At 31.6% G+C, this 19919-nt stretch overlaps 1 protein-coding gene across 4 annotated transcripts in view; it reads right to left on the bottom strand.

The window, feature by feature from the left end:
• Positions 1-685: 685 nt before the first annotated feature.
• The window catches only part of LOC125049566 (homeobox protein abdominal-A homolog), a 31198-nt gene continuing 11964 nt past the window's right edge, over positions 686-19919 (bottom strand). For all 4 annotated transcript variants that reach the window (XM_047648937.1, XM_047648939.1, XM_047648936.1 and 1 more), the window contains exon 3: positions 686-3883. In XM_047648937.1, coding sequence (XP_047504893.1) covers positions 3489-3883 — 395 coding nt within the window. In that variant the 3' untranslated portion in view covers positions 686-3488. The remainder of the gene's footprint in view (positions 3884-19919) is intronic.

Below are 19919 nucleotides of genomic sequence, written 5' to 3'. Positions count from 1 at the left end.
GATTTATTATAGATGTAAGATGAAATTAGTTTCAACTGTATTGAGTGATAAATATTGCCTATAAATTATTTTCTCTAGGTACTTCCTTTCCTTCAAAATGAGATGACGCATAAACCATACAAATACCATTTTAATGAAGTTATTTCACAAATTGTTGGTATCACAGATTACTGTGATTAAACTGACGCGTTTAAAGAAAATATATTTTATGATCGCCGTCAAGTATTCTATAATTTTTGTATGCCAGTATTCAAATGCAAAGCGTTCCAGATTAGATTTGAAAAAGAAATTTGTTGGAATGTAAGTTGCTTACTCTACTTTGGTTATTAATTAAATTATCAGCATTAATGAGAAAGTAACTTTTAATGTTTAATATGAATTATTATTATATTGGTTTACGTGTGTAATAAATAAAACTTTTAAACGTCTACACGAGAGACTTGCAGAATTCTGGAAAGCACTCAAAACTTACGTAGAAAATTTAATAAGTTTGGGTTTATTTTTAAAAAGTTTGATTAATATTTTTTTTTGTAGGACCAGTAATGCATAAATGTAGCCATTGTGAAGTAGGTTTTTTTCTTATGTTTACATATTTAAACAGTTTAAACAATTGGTAAAAAATCTGTTCTACTGGGAAAAGGATTGTAGGGATAGCAGAATAAATTTATTCAATTAAAAATATCAATTGTTTTATTAACTCTTTATTCTCTTGAACCTTCGGAAGTAATATTACAATATTGAATGCGGGTTTCATATACAATTACCCATCTATTTTGCTTATATTAACACGACACAGTCACGTTCTGTGAGTTTGTTCACTCGTACTGCCATCATTCGAAGTTTGTACGATGAACAACGCACATTACATACATAAAATACATAACATAAACAAAATATAATGCGCCACAAAACGTTCACAATTATTTACAATTAATTACTCAATATAGGTACATACTAAAAAACTTAAACGGAAGTTGACAACTAACAAAAATGTTGAAAATAAATAATTCATTAAATATTTTTAAATTTTGAAAGAAAAAAACTGAAGGTATTACAAATACCCTAGGTACTAGCTATGGTATGGCAAGATGGATGGAGGTCGTATATAATCTATTTAGCAAATTGCTCATTGTTTCACGTGAATTATCTACAGTTCTTTACGAGGCAGAAACAATAAGGAGAACCTAACATAAATCATCGGACGTACATACGCAAATTTCATTACTCATACTCTTACCATTTAAAGGCTTTTGTTGAAAATGAAACCTTGGAAACTAACGTTAGAAGTTTTCGTTTAGCTCCATTTGCACTTTCCCATAAAACAATAAGAACAAGAAATTTTAATAATCGATCAAGGGCTTGCTTTTATGTATCAAACTGGCTATATGGATCTAAAAAGTTGTGCTGTTCACGAGTCAATACATAAGTTCTATGTGAGTACCCTCTAGAGAGAACATTTTTTTCGTATTAGTTCGTCGCTAGTGTAAACAAAGAATAGAGTATATGAGGTTTTTAAATCCATACAGTCTGTTTATTAGACAAAAGAAACGCTCAAAATAACGATTAAATTGATAACAATTTGAACAAATTCGTATACAAACATTGTAATTTAATGGTTTGTAACTGCACGTCCAAGTCGTAAGCAATTATCCAATAATCATACTAATTAGGCAATTAAGCGTTTTCAAAATACTTCCAATGGTTTTTTTCGCTTAAAAATATCTTCAGTTTCTACTATAGTTATATCTATGCAGTATAATTTATAAAGCCTACATATCGAAATTATTTAAGTACATTTTGTTCGATTTTCAAAAGATGGAAATTTTATACCTAAAGACAACCTTACGCCAAATTTAAAACATCATTATTGCACATATCAAACCTCCGCTGATATATTCAATATGACCAAAATAAACTATTCCTTTGGAAAACTTAAAATAATGAACTTTCGATATATTGCGGTCTACATGTAGGTATTAAATCTAAGATGGCTTGGAATTGTAATCGTAGTTAGGAAAACTTATAACTACATTACTAATGATATCACGATACTTAAAAATGTATGTGGACAGTAAGAGATGATTAAAAAAATTAAGCGATGTTCTTCGATCGATACTTATTTAATTTTTTAATTCTACCCTGACAATAATTTACGTATAATGGTGACTATCAACACTAATTTTTACTAGTTTACTACTTTTGTTCTGATTACGTTTATATATTTTTGTATAAGCGTTCAAGTTTATTTCATGCTGCAACTGATATTTAGAATATGACCGGAAAATGTGTAAAATTAGAAAAACATAAGATTAAAATCAAGTTGATGTATTTTGGCACAATATGCATAATGCAAAGTATACTTGATGATGAATGAATTGCATCATAAAACTCGATTAAGATCAAAGCAAGCGTCTAAGATAAAGCCAGATATTGTAAGAACATACTACCTAACCTGAAAAACAAACCAGGAGATCGTATGGTACTTAGATTATTCATAAAAAGTAGAACTTACGTCTAAGATATTTTACACTTATTCTACTCAACGTTAAAGATACACTTGTAAAATTTATTCTTAGTACACATTATTTGTTAATATGTATCAATGTTACGTATATAATTTTGAACTGCTGACTTATTTGGACAACATGTTGTTTAATCGAAGTTATTAAATTTATGAATCCGATTTTTTCTATAAATTATCAATTTCAAAAAATATTGCATTTCCAAGAACAAGATAAATAAAAACCTACACGTGGAATTGTACTTTAATACGTATTTTGCTTTAATATACGTTAGACGTTCTTATGGAATTAGTAATAAAAATATGACATACATGTTGTAAAAAATAATATATAATCGTTCAAATAAACAATATATTTCAAAATAAAGTAAACCACAACTTGATCTAACCACAAAAGTACTTTTAACCAATAATTGACAAAATACAACAAAGATTACAATATAAAGGGATTATGAATAAATTTTAAACATAACCGAACCACTAATAGCGGTAAAATAAAATATACATCAAAATGTACATAATATAATAACTATAATATAAAAGAAATAACATAAAGAGTAGCTGCAGTAATAAATACTTTGAGATTCACAGATTCAAAATCTTAACTAACAATACCGAAATTCACATGAACTTGCAAACCATCCAGCGACGCTAACACTTTTGTAAAATTTAGTAAAATATTATTGCAATACATGGTGTGGTTATGGCAACAAAATAAATGCTTAAAGCACATCACCAGCGTCCACGCGAACGACACCGAGGCAAGTCTTTCGCACTAAAGGAACATCAATACAATAAAAGTCACGAACCTCCACAACGAGGACACTCCTAAATTAGCCGCAATCATAAAACTAGTGGATACGAGACGACTAACGTAATTCGCGGGTCCTCATGGACGCAACACTTCCATTCATGTATTCACACTATGATACAGTATCAGTCAGGATTTGCTACGTGCCGAGGAGGCTTACGTCGGTACCTTATTCACTTTGAGGATATCTCCGCCCTTGTCGATGGGCATTTTCATGGGATCGTGATGGTGTGTCACGTGGTGACCGTGGTGTTGACTCTCCAACTTCGCCTGTTTCTCTTGCTGTTGCTGTTTCATCCTATCCTGCTCCTCTCGTTCTCTGCGAGCCTGCTCGTTTATTTCTTTCACCGCTCTCAATTCTTTCTTTAGTTTCATTCGTCGATTCTGAAACCATATTTTTATTTGCCTCTCTGTGAGGCAGAGCGCGTGCGCGATCTCTATCCTGCGTCTACGCGTCAAATAATGGTTGAAATGGAATTCCTTTTCCAGTTCTAGCGTTTGGAATCTTGTGTAAGTCTGTCGACCCCTCCGCCGTGGGCATCCATTCGGTCCTGAAAATAAAGAAAGATACTTAATGTCGATACTAATAAATTATGAGAAAGCAAAATTATATGTAAATGTATTCATACGTTTTTGATTGTTAAATCGATTTATTACTGTCATATATTATTGTGGAGCTTTGGCTTCGATTCGCAAAGGCTTTAAGTAAATTTAATGGAGCATTAGCATTTTATTGCCACATGAAGATAATTTTAGAGTTATACGCTTCTTGATTTAAGCTTTTTATTCCTAGTAGATTAAAATTTAATTTTACTAATTAAATTTCAAAAGAAAATTAACCTCAACGACTACCACTACTTTTATAAAGACATTATTTTAGCCACTATATTGTTTTTGAAACCTTAGTTTTTAATAGAATCAGTACTTTATGGCATTAAAAAGGTGTCTTAAACGATGAAAAGGGTTACTCACTGTCCGTGAAGGACAAAGGCGATTTCAATACATCTATTCAATAATTGTCAAAGCGAGGAAGGGTTGCGCAACTTTCGAATGCATTGTTTAAATAAAAAGTGTTTCTTGGAATTCGTGAAAGTTAACCCTTTACCGCTTTCCTATTTTTGTCTAATTGTGTGGTCAAAGTTTGTAGTTGTAAATTCTAAACACGTCGCTAGCTGGCTACATTTTAAAAGGTAGAGGCCGGTCCCCAGACAGGTTTCGGTCATTAAATAAGGCAAGATACATAGTTTTCCCTACACGAAACGTGTATCTATAATTGATAGCCAGCTTTGGAATGTCCGGTCATGTAGGATACCTTTTACCTGACTCGCTTAGGTATTACTAAGAGAATAATGGATGATCTTCTAATATTTAAAAAACGTGATCCGCCATCTTAAGTAAGGAAATATGCACTTCTAGTTATTATAGAATCTATGATAATTTTGAATAATGAAGATTAAATATATTATTAGAAAAAAATCATTTAGTTGTGTTTTAAAACAATAACAAATTGTTTAAATTCTTACAGAATAAAACGCATCAATGATTTCTAAAATAATGTTTTGTTGTACATTTAAAAAACAAGATATAAATTTTATTAACTGCTCGTTTTTATCAGAAACAATTTGAGAACAAAGGATGTCTTTGGCAGAAACAACGTCCTGGAAACAATTAAAATTACCATTTACTGGGTTACGCTTATTTAAAGTACAATTGAGTCAGCTATACTGTTTTTATGTCAAATAAATTCGCATCGAATAAATCACGTTCTTCGGAATCCCGAAAACCGCATTTATATTATGAGCAATAAATTAACATAACAACGTCTTTACTGCTGCTATTTAACATTTACAGACGATTCTTTTTACAATAAAAACTTAAAAAGCCGTTTCAAATATTAAAAATAGATAATGTTAAAATCACAAGTGTGCAAGATTCCGAGTGAGATACAAGATAAATACCGACGTGTGGAAGCGAGACAGATTTATCTATTCTAATTTTAAAAAGCAAAGATGGAACCCGAAAATACAATACACCCGTCTCGATTAAACAATCGAAGAGAAAGGTCATAAATGATGCGCATTGTTATCCAAAATAGGATCTTCCTGTCCACAACATAGAGTCCACGTTTATGTGGGAGCGGTTTGGATTTGTTTGCTTTTTGTTGGCGTTTGTAATGTGTTAGCGAGTCAGGTTGGCTACCCTTCGTATGGTTTCCATGACAACGAATCAGGCACCTCCCGTTTCGTCAGCTGAGCTCCATTATTCTCAAAAGCTTTGTTAGAGTTCACCTCGTATGACTTTTGCATCGATTATTACTATATAAGTCGAAAGCCTGCTAAGCGTAAACCAAGCGTATCCTTGATTGTGTCTGATAGCAACAATGTATTGTTCTTATCCCGCCGAGATAACACAAGCGATATCAGTTATTTATTTGTAATCTTAGAATTTTAAACAAGAGAGTTAAAAGTCGCCGCACAATATATTGTGGAATGCATCGTAGCATTAATTAGAGTGTATCTTGCGCCGACACAGGACTATAAACAAACTGAGACAAGACACGGCTCTTACCTCCCTTTTTTCTTGGAAATAAATCTCACATAATGTTCTTGCTTATTTATTATTTTATTTAACTTTGTATAAACCTGCCCACCTTTTGTATGAAACCCGTTCTAGCTTTGATTAATGTAGGCCTGTCGGATCGTAATATTAAGGGTCAGATGTGAATTATACCAACGCTTGTCCAGTAAGAACGTTATTTATGGGGCGGGTAAAGCTGACCAGCTCCTGCAATAGCTAGAATGAGAAATTACGAGGCACGGTTGTTTTGACCAAACCCGAACTATAATACCTATATAAACTTTTCTTAAAATATTTTTAGGTTTTATTAAATTGTGGGTTTTCAGTTATCTATTTTAGACCCAGATGTTAAATGTTCAATTCTTAGAAAGTAAATTTGTAGAAGGTTCTAGGTGATAGCGACATTATAATAATAGTTAAAATTGAAACTTAAAATTTTACAGCTTATATAATTAATAAAATTTGAAAACAAATCTTCTAAATTAGCGGGATTGCTTGTTGCCTAACTTAGTACTTCAGATTAGTTCTCGCGCTATAAAATAAAATAGCAGTGCAATAAAAAATTAAACTTACAAAATACCTTATACTTTTGCATTAATTTTGAACTTTAAAATCATATAAAGCTAATTTTAGCAGGTACTTAATTACATTAATAACTAAGTCAATTATCAAGAGCTATTGTTTTTGAAATAAGCAATTCAAGTGATATATAACACCGTAAAAGCGTAATTTAATTAGTTCTAAATCTAGTCAAAGGAATAAAAATTTAAATTGTTCCATGGGTAAAATTAATGGGCTCATTTTATTTATGTTACTACCTCAAATCACGTAGCCTCATATAGCAATTATTATAACGATTCTGTTTCTGCTTAATAACATGGTGAAACGGAAATTAATTCGCAACGAACATTTTTTACATCTAGGCATTTATAAATAGGAGCAGGAAAGTGAGTGGATATATGAGAATTTATTTGACTACAAAGCTAATATTTCAAGCTTGTTCCAGTCGGAAAGGACTATTTTTGCTCGTTGTGAGCGCCTGTTAAATCATCACAATGTTGTACTGTGCTCCGCTTTGAAAGGGACATTGCCATGAAGTCAGGGTTGCCAACATTCAGCATTAGCTTTGTTCATATATTTTGGTTGATTAGATTTGAGTTACAATCTTCGGCATATCATTTTTTATAATTAAAATTAAAGTTTTTCTTTAAATACTAGTATTTCAATAAGCTGAAAATAGATTAGGTTGGAAATCTATTTCGTGATGGTCTATATAATCAAAGGGAAATAATTGTAAAAAGTTTCATTTTTAGTATAATATAATTATTCTTTATCCGTTCTTATACTTGTAAGTTTGTGAATATTAGGTTTACGTTGGAGTACACATTGCAGAAAAGCTGTGTAATGCCCTCATATGACAGTATACAAGCATATTGTCTTATTTTACCCAAATCACTGGCCTAATACAAAATGCTTTTTTTAAACAATATTAATGTGTTTTCAGGGTCGAATGTCAAGTCTGACAGCCCTATTTCATATACTTGTATATGTACAGTAGCAGCGATCTTTGATCTGCGCCTCAATGACGTCACGTTTTCATCTCGTTGCTGAATACTAATAGAGAATTGTGAACAAATATCCTCTTATGTGTAACGAAATGATATTCTGACGCGAATTGAGACTAAAATTGGTAATAAATTGATACAATCTTGTAACTCTTGGCTAATATAAATTGGGTTACAATAATACAATGTAATACGCTGTCAAATAATCTAAAACTTGGTTTATTAAATTATAGTGCTATTGTAGTACTCAGTTTAAGTAGCGTTGAATTCAATAAAATTTAATAAAAATGCCTGTAAAGTTGGAATATGCATCTGTTTCATTGATTTTTGTAGATAAGTAGGTGATCAGCCTTTTCCTTTGATATGAGAAAATAACGTGAAACCGTTAAGGTGGAGGATTATACATTTGAGGAATAAATAGTGATAAATATCACGTCAAAGAACAAAATTGCGCTTGATTTTGATAATAAGATTTTTCATAATAAAGAATTTTTTTGTTTAAAAGTGTGTTATAACAACACATTTCTTAGAATGTTTAATTAATTTAAATAAACAAAATTCTTTTTATTTGTATTCATAAGCGGACAAGGCGACCTTTATTCGTTGAACGAATTATACTTTATTCTCGTAGTTTCATATTACAGTGTGAACAAGGCACCGGACAAACTAACCAGTGTTGACAACCTGATTTAATGCTCACAGGGTCAACGGCTCACATATGCATATTTCTTGCATGAGAAGAATTCTTAAGACGTTATACTATATGACAAGTGCGTTTCGCTACTTTGTTTTGGTGTGAGCTATGACCGTACTTTTCTGCTTACAATGGCTTGTTTAAATTTATAAAAGCCAGCCGTCAAACCTTTGCTTAATTTCGCTATATATTTTCAAAAACAAATACATGTGAGCGATCTTAAATAACCAATGAGATTTTACATAATTGGAAGATACGGGGATTCCTACAAAAATTCCTACCTTACCCTAACTATTCTTACCTTCATTAGCTCAACGCATGAATAATTGTGTACCTATAGAAAATTTTACTTTGTAAATCGATCCTCTTTTATTATATCTGATTTTAAACAAAAGAACAAACTGTGTATGTGTTAAATTTCCATATACTACTATAGCTACATTTATATTAATTACTTTACATATTATGATATATATTACCTATGGACAGCTGCTCCATAAGCGTAAGGTTAAAAAAATACATACATAAAAACACTATTCCTTTGGAAATCTCATGTTAGGTGTAGATTTTGCAAATATTTAAATGAAAAGTGAACTTTTATTGAATGCTTGATGCTTAAACTATCCAAAATTTTAATCACTATGACATGTATTGTCAGGACAAACAAGGTTTTGTACAGATATAGTGACATATTGATAAGAGATTTCATAACTAAAGCCTATGTGAGAACAGTGAACAGTGAATTGCAGATTGCATATTTATGTTAAACGATATTAATTAAAATAAATACATTGTGCTGTTATGAGGACTATTATTGAAATTGATGACATATTCGAGATAAACAGGTCATATGATATCAGAAATGACACATTATACATACTATTCGATTTAATGAGCCTCAATGTTTTCATTAGTCAACCAATCACATTTATTGCAGTTTTTATTTTATTTTATTGTTATAATGACGCTGTATCAACTAAAAAACTTCATTGGCTCCTTCATCATGATCATAGGTGTTTGATAGATAGATTAGAGTATTTGGGGTTTGGATCAATAGCCGTATAGTTGAAGCTTCGGTATTAAGTTTTCTGTTTGAGTAGGTACAATTGACTTACTTCGTTTAAGGTTTAGAAACACTAGGACACTAATTATGAGTTTAAAATTTTAATAGTTTTAAGTACTTTTATGTGAATGTTAAACAATTGACAGTCGCTGTATGTTGCTATACGTAGAAACGTTATTTTAAAATGTCATAGAATAAAAGTGTTAATTTCATAATTATATAAAACTAGTGCCGTTATACTTAAGATAGGTAGTATTTATATGTAACGCTTGAATAAATACTTTGTCGTGGATCGACCGGAAACAATTATAAAAATCTATATTTATACGCTTTGTATTTATATTAAACATTTGATAATTAAGTAATCATTAAAACGGTAATTAACAGTATTTTACATATTTAACAACTGTTTCATATGCGCTGATGCAAGGTGCATTTGTGTATTTAATTTATGTTCAAGTGTCATTCTGTCTTAATTGGAAATTATTTGCATCTGTCTAAACTACCGAGTTGTTTACCTAAGAGTAGGCTAAGTCATCGAATATAGTCATAAATACATTTAATTATCTCCAAAAGAAAGGGCATTTAAAATTGTATCTTAATTTAAATTAAAACAAGGTTCAATTTACCATTAATCTGTATTAGTTTATAGATCATAGGTAAAGCGTAATTAAGTCTATTTCAGTGTGCAATTATAAATACATAGTTACATTCCAATTTAATGAACGTAGTTGGCGCAGGATATGCAACACGGCGATTGACTAGAAGAGCTTAAGTCAGCTCTATGACAATTTCAACTCTGTCACTATAGAAATAGGGAACAACTGAAAAATCAATAGTGCTAGCGGGATTTCTCCACCAAGCCCTATTCAGAAAGCGGTTGAAGTTATTTTCACAAATAAAACAGCACTGCTGGCTGCAGTCAGACGCCCACTGCGACGGTATAATTAATACATAGCGCTTTTCTTATTTCAAAGTTATTTTTGATTACATTTTGAGACGGACTTTTGTTATTGTGCTAAGTAGAATCATTATGTTACACACAATAGTAGTTGTAGTAGAGATATGCAATTACTTTTAATATGTTAATTATAATTCAGTACTTAAACAAAACGGTGTCCTAAGCTGGCTTAAAGCCTGGTATTGTTTGACGACTCATTGGTCTAGTGGTTAGTACCCCTGACTGCGAATCCATGGGTCCCGGGTTCGATCCCCGGCTGAGATGAACATCGATGTGATGAGCATTTGGTGTTGTGCTTAGGTCTTGGGTGTTTAAATATGTATTTATATGTCTATCTATCTATAATATGTATGTATATCCGTTGCCTAGTATCCATAACACAAGCTTCACCAGCTTAGCATGGGACTAGGTCAATTGCTGTGAATTGTCAAAAAAAAAAAAAATTGTTCTAAAACATTATTTTGGCTACGGAAATGAATGCTTATTGCTTACCCTCTACTTTTAAATCTTCATTGTTTACATTAACCACGTGTAAATGTTATAACAGGATGTTTAAAACATAGAAATGCCCCTTTGATTTCCTATTACGCGTTCCATTTTTAAAGATAAGCCTCTAGTATCTAAATTTATTTCGTTAATTTATTAATGCGAGGCAGTCATATATTCTTAAGAACGGGGCCGTTTTATTTTTGAAAATGGCTCCATCATTCAGAGATAACGCGTTTCGAGAGTCACAAAAACATTTACACTCAGTGTAATGTGTCACATTCCATTTTCGAATAACTAAATATTATTTCTGAGGGTTATATTTATGTTGGTTTAAAATACATAGATAATATGTTTATATTAGCTCCTAAATACTATTGATTGTCTAGATTATAATATTTTAATAGGAGCAATGTTTTTCTCGCGACTTATTTAGTAAGTTTTTATTGTATATAATTTGTTTCATTGTAGGTATTCTAACCTGAAAGCATGAGATTTAGAAAATTTTCAGTGCAGACTAAATGTATCATTTTATAGTAAATTTGAGTAGTTATCGCCAAAAAACCTTGAGGTAAAAACCAGTATAAGTCAAGTAAACAAGGATAAGTCACCTTGTGATATCCTTCAAATGTCTGAACAACGAAATAATAATTTTACCATAAAGCGTCATTTAATGGTTCCTTTATTAGTAATATTCATAGATACTGCTATCATATCAGTACAATTACCAGAACCTACCTCAACATTACATAATTAAGTATAATGTGTTATTATTATTTACGTTTTTTATATTTTGTGCTCCGAGTTATCGCGCACATATGGCAAATGGTATGTAGCGTCTACTTTTTCTTCAATTTTAGAAATGCTTTACAGTTATTATTAACGGAATTAAATGCCTTCTGTTCGCACCAAAATTTGATTAAATATCTGCTGTATATTAGTTTAAGATCTATTTATTTATTTATTTCGTAATCTTATCTGCCTTTCTTTAGTTTTATCGGTTTTGTCACCATGTAAGTAAAGTAACATTCATTGTTTATCTTAGTCTGCTCTAAAAATACTTTTTCGGATTGTCTAATAATTATTCGAATCAAACTTTTAACGTAAAAATCAGTACAACTACGTATGAAAGAGAAACAAATAACTCATGGTCACTTTATTTAATTAAGACAATATATTTTAATCAACCTTAACACCCACATACAACACAACATGTTTGTTTAATTACAAAAAAGACAAAGCCAAATCACGAAACTCCGTAGCTTCATGAAATAATAAAAAATACAACTAAAAACTAACATTCAATTCGATAAACTCATGCTAGGTTTCATACGTTCAAAGTTTTCGTATACGGATTGGCGAAAGTGAAAATATGCTCATCTAATCTGTATACATACAAATAAGCACTCGGATACGACACACATTCGCATACATATCGTTCGCATAATGGAGCTTCGAAAACATCGCTATCTTAGCGGCCGTTGCGGCTCGTGTTACTTCGATGTTTTGAAAGCACATAGAGCTATTACGATTACGTTTCAACGAAGTGTCGACTTCGGGTTACGTTTTATACCGTCATATGAATCTTGTGCTCGGATGTTTGGTCCGAAGTGCTCGTTCATTAGCATTTTATGACTGATACGAGCGATAAAACTGGAGTACGTTCGTGTGGCGTTAGACGTACCGACACACAGGAAGTTGGCTCTTATTGGCCTTAACCGATCATTTTGGCTGAATGAAGATTGTACTTTTCTATTGTTTGAATTTCGAATTGGTAATTCAACAGCTTATGTTAAGCTTACGTAATTCGTCAGATTTTGCACTTTGATATCTTCTTTCTCGAATTAAAGAGCTTTTTTACGGGAATGTAAGTTTTGTGTAAATGAATAAATGACGTGTTCTTCCGTGAATCATACCTTGTTCGAGGTATTATAAAGCTTTGATATCGCGGTCAGCGTTTCAAATATACCGACGCAAAAAAACGATAAACTTAAGGATACTCTTTGATGTAATTTAGGTACCTACCAACTATATATATTTTTTTGGAAACATCCATGTTGATAGTGTGGATTAATATCAGAAATTGAATTGATTTATAGAATGCTAGGCATGATATTTTAAAACTCTAGTAGATTTTACTATCGGCACTTCAATAGGAATAGCTTATAGCCAAATCGTGTGCCATCTGCCGTTGAGTCTGATTGTCCATCGATCCAATAGCTACTTCACACCCCGGTAAGTCAGAGGCCGGGGGGCGCAGATCGTAAAGTTTTTGTAGATCCTCTACCAACAAAACGCGAATCGTAAAAGTAATTGGAGCCCATTCATATTAATAGACGTTTACGAGGCCTCCTTCATAAAACAGAGATTGTCATCGCTTACGCAATACTAGAAATCGAATTAATACGTTTTGTGTTCTATCAATAGTTTTATTGCTAATAAATCATTGAGTGCTCCGGATATTTCAACGGATGTGACACTTGTAACTCTTAAAACATACATTAATTTGGCAATGCTACCGCTTGTCACGCTTGCAACACTGTTCATATTCTGTTTTTATATTCTACGCTCAAAGTTACAATTTGCTCACCATTATTCTCTTGTTACAACCAAAATAATTCAATTTGGGCAACTAAAAAAAACTGAAAAATCTGGAATTGTAATCTCTACGAAATAGTGATGGCGCTGAATTAAGCTTAAAACTATAAGTAGGTAGGTATATCAATCCTAGGTAAGGACTAGAAATATCTAGAAATCCTTATGCTTATGTTGTAAAAGTGGAATTAAATGAAAATTATTTTATATATTGGTAACTATGGCTAGTCTGCCCATTCATGAAAGACTTATAAGTGATAGATGTTATTATAGATACTTTAATGTTTTCATCAAGTGAATCCTCGCATCTGTTACAGTATAGGGAATGATATAAAATTGGCAATACATAATATACGTAATTTCATACTCCCCGATCGGAGATAAATAGAAAGGGCATTAGGCTCCACAGCTGTCGCATCGTGCCTCCTGAGGGACTCACACAATTTTCCATCCCTTAAAAGATTCTCGCAAGGTTTCCCTTATTTATTATTATATCTTTATTAACGAGTATTCTGCTACAGCGCGCATACATATAGCAGTGTATACATTGATTATATTTTTTACAGAGATGCCATCGCGGGTACTTCAAATATATTTAAATCAAATGTTCTAGTAATTACTTGAAACAAAAAATATATTAATGCGTTCGATGTAACTTGTTTCTGTATTTGCCGACAAAAATATACATCTACACCTGCTCTGTAAATTAAAAATTTATTGTGAAATGGGTTCACGTTACAAACAAAGTCACTGATTAGGTTACCTTGTACAGGTAAACTTTTTGAAAATTCGTACATAATATGAACTTACTATTTATTTTGTATACGAAAACGAAACACGTGCCAAAGCATAGTTGTAAAGAGATTATTCTTAAGAAGGCAAGGTACACCAACATTACAGAAGAAAATGTAGCATATATAATATACCATTACAGTTATGGTAATTGAGCAAAGAAATTTATCATTTCGTTTAAAGTAATATAATTCCAGCTAATAATAGAACAACTTATTTCACGCTTAAAGAGGCTTTGTATCACATTGGCTTAATTGGCTCATACCTTTACATAATTTCGAGGGATGAACTAATATTTTCTCCCTCTCACTATATTTCAACTCAAAATGCAATATCGTAACGTAATTTTAAACGAATTAGACTCCCCTACAAGCTCACAAATTTGAATATTCCTCGCGCCCCATTCTCTAAGGTTTTAAAAACAAAAGGGAGAACGCCTTGTTGTTATAATAAACTATATTTATCTCCACCTTTTTAATATTCTCGAAAATACAGCAAAAGTTAGCGCAAAAATTTCTGTGAAAATTCCTAATAGCTTATGTTAACATTAATGCTTCAAGTTTCAACGAGGCACTTTTCCAAGTATAAATAACGTAAATATAAAAAATAAACCTCGATTTTTCTTACCAAGTGTCTTATTAGTAGAAAAGTGTTCCAGGATTTCTGTACATAGAGCTAACAAATTGATCTATGTACAGTACATACGAACGTTATGCACCCCATAGTAATTGCGATGCAAAATGGCAACTGGACAAGGCGTTCCAAGGGGCATTAGGGTTGCTAACATGCAAATTTAATTTGCTTCCATACAGGCGGTCACCGCCAACCGTGCTCATTACTAACCCTATTGTGCGTTTATTAATTCAACTGCATAATATATGGTATCGGATCAGACACATAAATTCCCTTAATTGAAGCTTAATGCGGGCACAAACGGATTCGATGGGAATGAACAAATCGATTATTGGTCAGATGTAATTAAAAATTACTGCCCTTATTCAATCGCAAAAATCAATTAAGATAATAATTGTTGAATAGGTCGATATGGCAGCTGTTATGTAAAATACACTAATTTAAAGGAATGTTAATTTTATAAGCGTTTATTTTTGCAATAAAAGTTCAGCTAATTTTACCGATTTCTGTTGTACAATTTGATTCATTGGAATGGTTATTTACGTGTGTTATTAAAATATTTCGAGTAATTCAACATTTGTTGATAGATACAAATATAATTCCACGTATACTTTATTATAAAATGGTAATTTAATAAATTATCAATCGGTAGACTCACAACTCAAATCATAAAATAAAAAAATGTGTTTTTAAATCTTGTCAGTCGTATGAAATATCGCAGCAAATCAAAAATATTTGAAACCTTTTCATTAAAGGTTTACCTTATTTAAACCGCCAATGTTAGTCTAAAATATTCATACACCTGTATATTTGAAGGCACCTCTCGAGTGTCGTATTCATACATAATCGTCCGTTAGAGCATTTAATTACGAAGGCTATATTCTAAGGTTATGTGCCCTTAAGCGACGAACGACGGCGTAACGTCCCTAACGCGCTTGTAAACTACTATACAACGCATTATATTTTAACTGAGAATTCCTATTTCACTTTATAGACCCTAACTATTAAGCTAATAGATAAACTGGATGTAACATTGAGTTAGGTATTTTTAACGACAGCTAGCGATTCTAACAAGTAGAACAATGTGTTATTTTAAATTTAGAACACTGATTTCAATAGTCTTTAGACGTTTTTGACAATGTTTATGCCTACTTAAAACTGTATTGGTGATTTCCAATATAGAATAAATACCAAAAAGGTGTTAATCACATAGTAACGTGCCATGTCTTAGTAGATTGGAATTTTAATAACGAATATCAATGCAATTATAGAGCTCTTATAACTCAAGAATGCGTATAAAGGCCCCCATTGAAGCCAGCGATTAAGGCTTTTACGCATTCAGACTGCGATTTAGCGGTTGCCATTTGCGACAGAGCGATTGTAATTAAAAATTAATCCACCCACGGGAATAAGACCCTCTCAATCGTTCTGTGCTAGAGTTGAAATCATTATGTAAATTTGTAATGCAAATTTGTTTTTTTTCTAATTTTCATTGAGCAGTATTGGCCTAGCTACAGCGTGTGACTCTCATCCCTCAGGTAGTAGGTTCGATCCCCAGCTGTGCACGAATGGACTTTCTTTCAATGTGCGCATTTGACATTCGCTTGATGAAGGAAAACATTATGAGGAAACCGGCTGGCCTTAAACTTACTTTCTTACCTTTAAACTACCTTAAACTTAGGATATAGAAATCTGAGGCCCAGACCTTAAAAGGTTGGAGCGCCACTGATTTATTTTATTTTTCAATTTTCATTTACTGCAGAGTACACCACTGTGAAAGGTTCTAATGAATGAAAACATTTTTTTTAACTATGTGTTTATTGTGAAAATAGTATAAACAGTGCTTCCAGTGCTTATATTTTGATACTTTGCCCAAGGTATAAAAACAGGAACGTCTGTTAAAAATATGCATACCGTACAAACGAAGGTTAGCGTTATATTAATGCCGGGCCTCCCTCACCGGGATGGGATTGCAAATTTGTGGCTAAAAATTTATGATAGCCGCGTAGCCATTTAGTTCCCTAAGGGGCGTGGGGTGGAATGGGCTATCGGCATTTCGGAGAGCTGCTTTCGCTCGTTGTCGGCCGGAATGACCCTAAACATTTTATTTGGTAGAATCGTTATTCTCGTTACACGAAAAATTGCCTCGACTAATCCTGAGTTGCCATTTAAAGGGTGTTTTGTTTAACACAATTTGTTCTGATCAATGTTATGTGGTTGTGGCTAAGAATAAACGGTAATTCAAGTAACTTAGATAATTTGGATAATAGTAGTGTTATAAAGAAGCCATCTTTTAAAAAGTACTTTGATCTGTGTACATCAGTCAGAGTATCTTGTTTATAACGTCTTACGTAATGCCTCTGTAAGTTTTAATTTAATAAAGAATCTGTACTGTAGCCACGCATTTTAAAGTTTAGTGTTTTATTTCTATTTTATTCATTAAATATCAATTTAAATTTACATGCGTAGTTAAAATTTATCATAAATCATAAGTATTTGTCATATTTTCTAAGAGAAAAAGATGCCTTCTGTACCGAATCGATATATTTATTTAAATAAACCAGTTTTTTGTGAGATATGAAAGCGGTCTTTAGAGAGTATCAATATAACATGTATACACGCTGAGTTTCAGACAGTTGTCATTAATTTTTCCTGTATATTTATAGTGTGTTGATTCTTCTATAGCTCTGAATTAAGTGAAGAAAGATAAAATACAAATTTTTTGCTTTGCAATTAGCAATAAAAAATAAACAAAGTATAAATTATTTTTTTTTGAAATCAGAAGATTTATTGGAATTAATTGTTAAATAAAACAAAGTATAAGTTATTTTTCTTAAAAATAAACAAAAAATAAGTTATTTTTTTGAAATTAGATACACCTTGTATTGGAATTAATACTTTATTATTACTTTCTTTAAATTTACCTAATTACTGTATTTGTAACTTAACTTCTATAAATATCCTACTTTACTTAAAATATGTTAAGTAACTTTCAGGATTTACAAATTACCAAATAGAAATTTGTTACGTGACACTGAAACGAAACATTCCAGACACTTTTCTGATCTTAATAATTTTATAAAGTCAGTTACAGTGATTACCTTTACAAACTAAACTAAAAAATTATTTTATTTAATCTCACACAGTGTTTTATTGTGTTTTTTTAATATTATTTTAATACTTTTTAATGTATAATATTCTACGGTTTCGATATTTGTAAATATGTGAGGAACATGTATACTAACTTTTTTAGTATAGTAGTTTAATTCTAAGAGTACATTGTCTTCACATATAATTATTTAACTAATGTAAACAAAATATTGTAAACCTATTTTAAAAGAGTAAGTGTGGAGTTTCTTGCCCATTCTACTCCATACGAATCTTCCTTTTGGAAGGGGCAACTAGAATCTTCTTTATGTTTTATTTGACGTTCAAAGGTGCCATTTTAGGTGACTTTGACTTCGACTTTGAAATTTATCTTCCAACCAATCCATGTAAGTCATATAAGTTTAATACATCACATTAATGTGTATGTGTAGGCTTTGTTGTACACCTAGGGTGAATAAATTCAAACGCAATAAGGCAGATCCGTATTTATCGGCTATCGATTAGCACCCTCACACATAAACAGGCTTCGTGTAATTGAAGTGCTCCTATAATTGGATTAGCTTCTTCCTGTCCTTATATATTAATTGTTATATAAAACCTACAAACTTACATAGAGAATTTCTCTGTTTTAAGTAACATTTGATGTAGAAATTTTTGTGTTATCAAAGGCTCTTTTAGCTAGTCTAATTACAACATAGATTTGTTTAAGTTACCACTTTTGACTGTACTAAATATCAAAACAAACAAATGAATATTTTTCTTGTGACAGTTGACTTGGCATTAACATATGCGCATTTCATTTTGCGCACTTCCTATTGTTATGTACATTTTGATTTAGCTTGTTTGAATTAAATATAAAGGAAAAAAGTTAATAAATACGTAACTTCCGAAACGATATTATAAATCATGTTACATATTAATATTGGCTATTATGTAAAAATTCTTAATTAATAATGTTTCCTACATTAGTAATATATAACTATAATTATGTACGAATGGGAAATTATTTATTATAGGAAAAATCAGATATCGGAATATTCATAAGTAAAGATGAACTTTCAGCCAAGGCTGTGGTATTTGCGGTTTTGTACTTCAGTAAAGGAATACGTGTTTTCTCAAAAAATGGTACTATCGCCAAATCGTAGCTTGTTTAGTACATACAATTCATTTAGTTCACAGGTTCTCACTAAAATAATAAATGCGGATTGTGATGCAGATACTTAAGTCTCATCGCCGATTGTATTTTAATATATTTTCCATTTAAATTATGTTATTTAATTAGATTTCAGTCTAATTGTAAGTTTGAAGGCGTTTTTGAATTCCTATTAAATAACGAATATGTTCACGGAAACAAAGGGTAAGCATATTGTATTATCTAATAGGTAAACACCTCAGTATTCCCATGTCGATGTCCCAAATGTAAATATGACACCCCATAAACTGAATGTTTTATCGGCTACCAACACTACAATACCAATTTATTCTGGTCATTTTTCTGTAGCTTCGAGGGTGTTCGATTTTTAGGGGTGAATTTATTGCTTTTATGACTTTTTCTTACTAACCACTTTAACACATAAATTACCGAAACTCGGAAATTAACTAGGAAAATCTATATATGTACGAAATTTCCTTAGTTTTTCATACGAGTGGTTACTTTCATAATATACCTTATATTACAAACCTTTGACGCATCACTGATATTTTCTTATAGAAACGGAAACTTCTGTCTTTCGAAATGAAACAATAGTTTCACCGGCAATTCGATCCTTCAATACATTTCCATTACTTACAGCTTACAATTTATTTACCATAGCGATCTGAGTCAAGGGGACACAAGCGCAAGACGTAAATAAAAACTTCTTACGTAGGCGGCAGATGGTTTAAGATCGCGTTAAATACCAAAATAGCCCATTGAATGAGGACATTTAATCAACGTACAATGTAAGTAATAAATTAATAATTATATAAGTTATTTGAAAGTACTATAACGTGTTTGTAAATAAATATTCATTTTCAATTTACGACCCCGCATTGTAATCCGTTATTAAAAGATAGCGCGTACCAAAATATTCCGATCCCGTACGAAAGTTACGCCCTCCGCAGCGGCCCCTTA

The sequence above is a fragment of the Pieris napi genome, chromosome 5 (assembly GCF_905475465.1).
Source record: "Pieris napi chromosome 5, ilPieNapi1.2, whole genome shotgun sequence".
Taxonomy (NCBI): domain Eukaryota; kingdom Metazoa; phylum Arthropoda; class Insecta; order Lepidoptera; family Pieridae; genus Pieris; species Pieris napi.
This window is presented reverse-complemented; position numbering and strand designations above follow the sequence as displayed.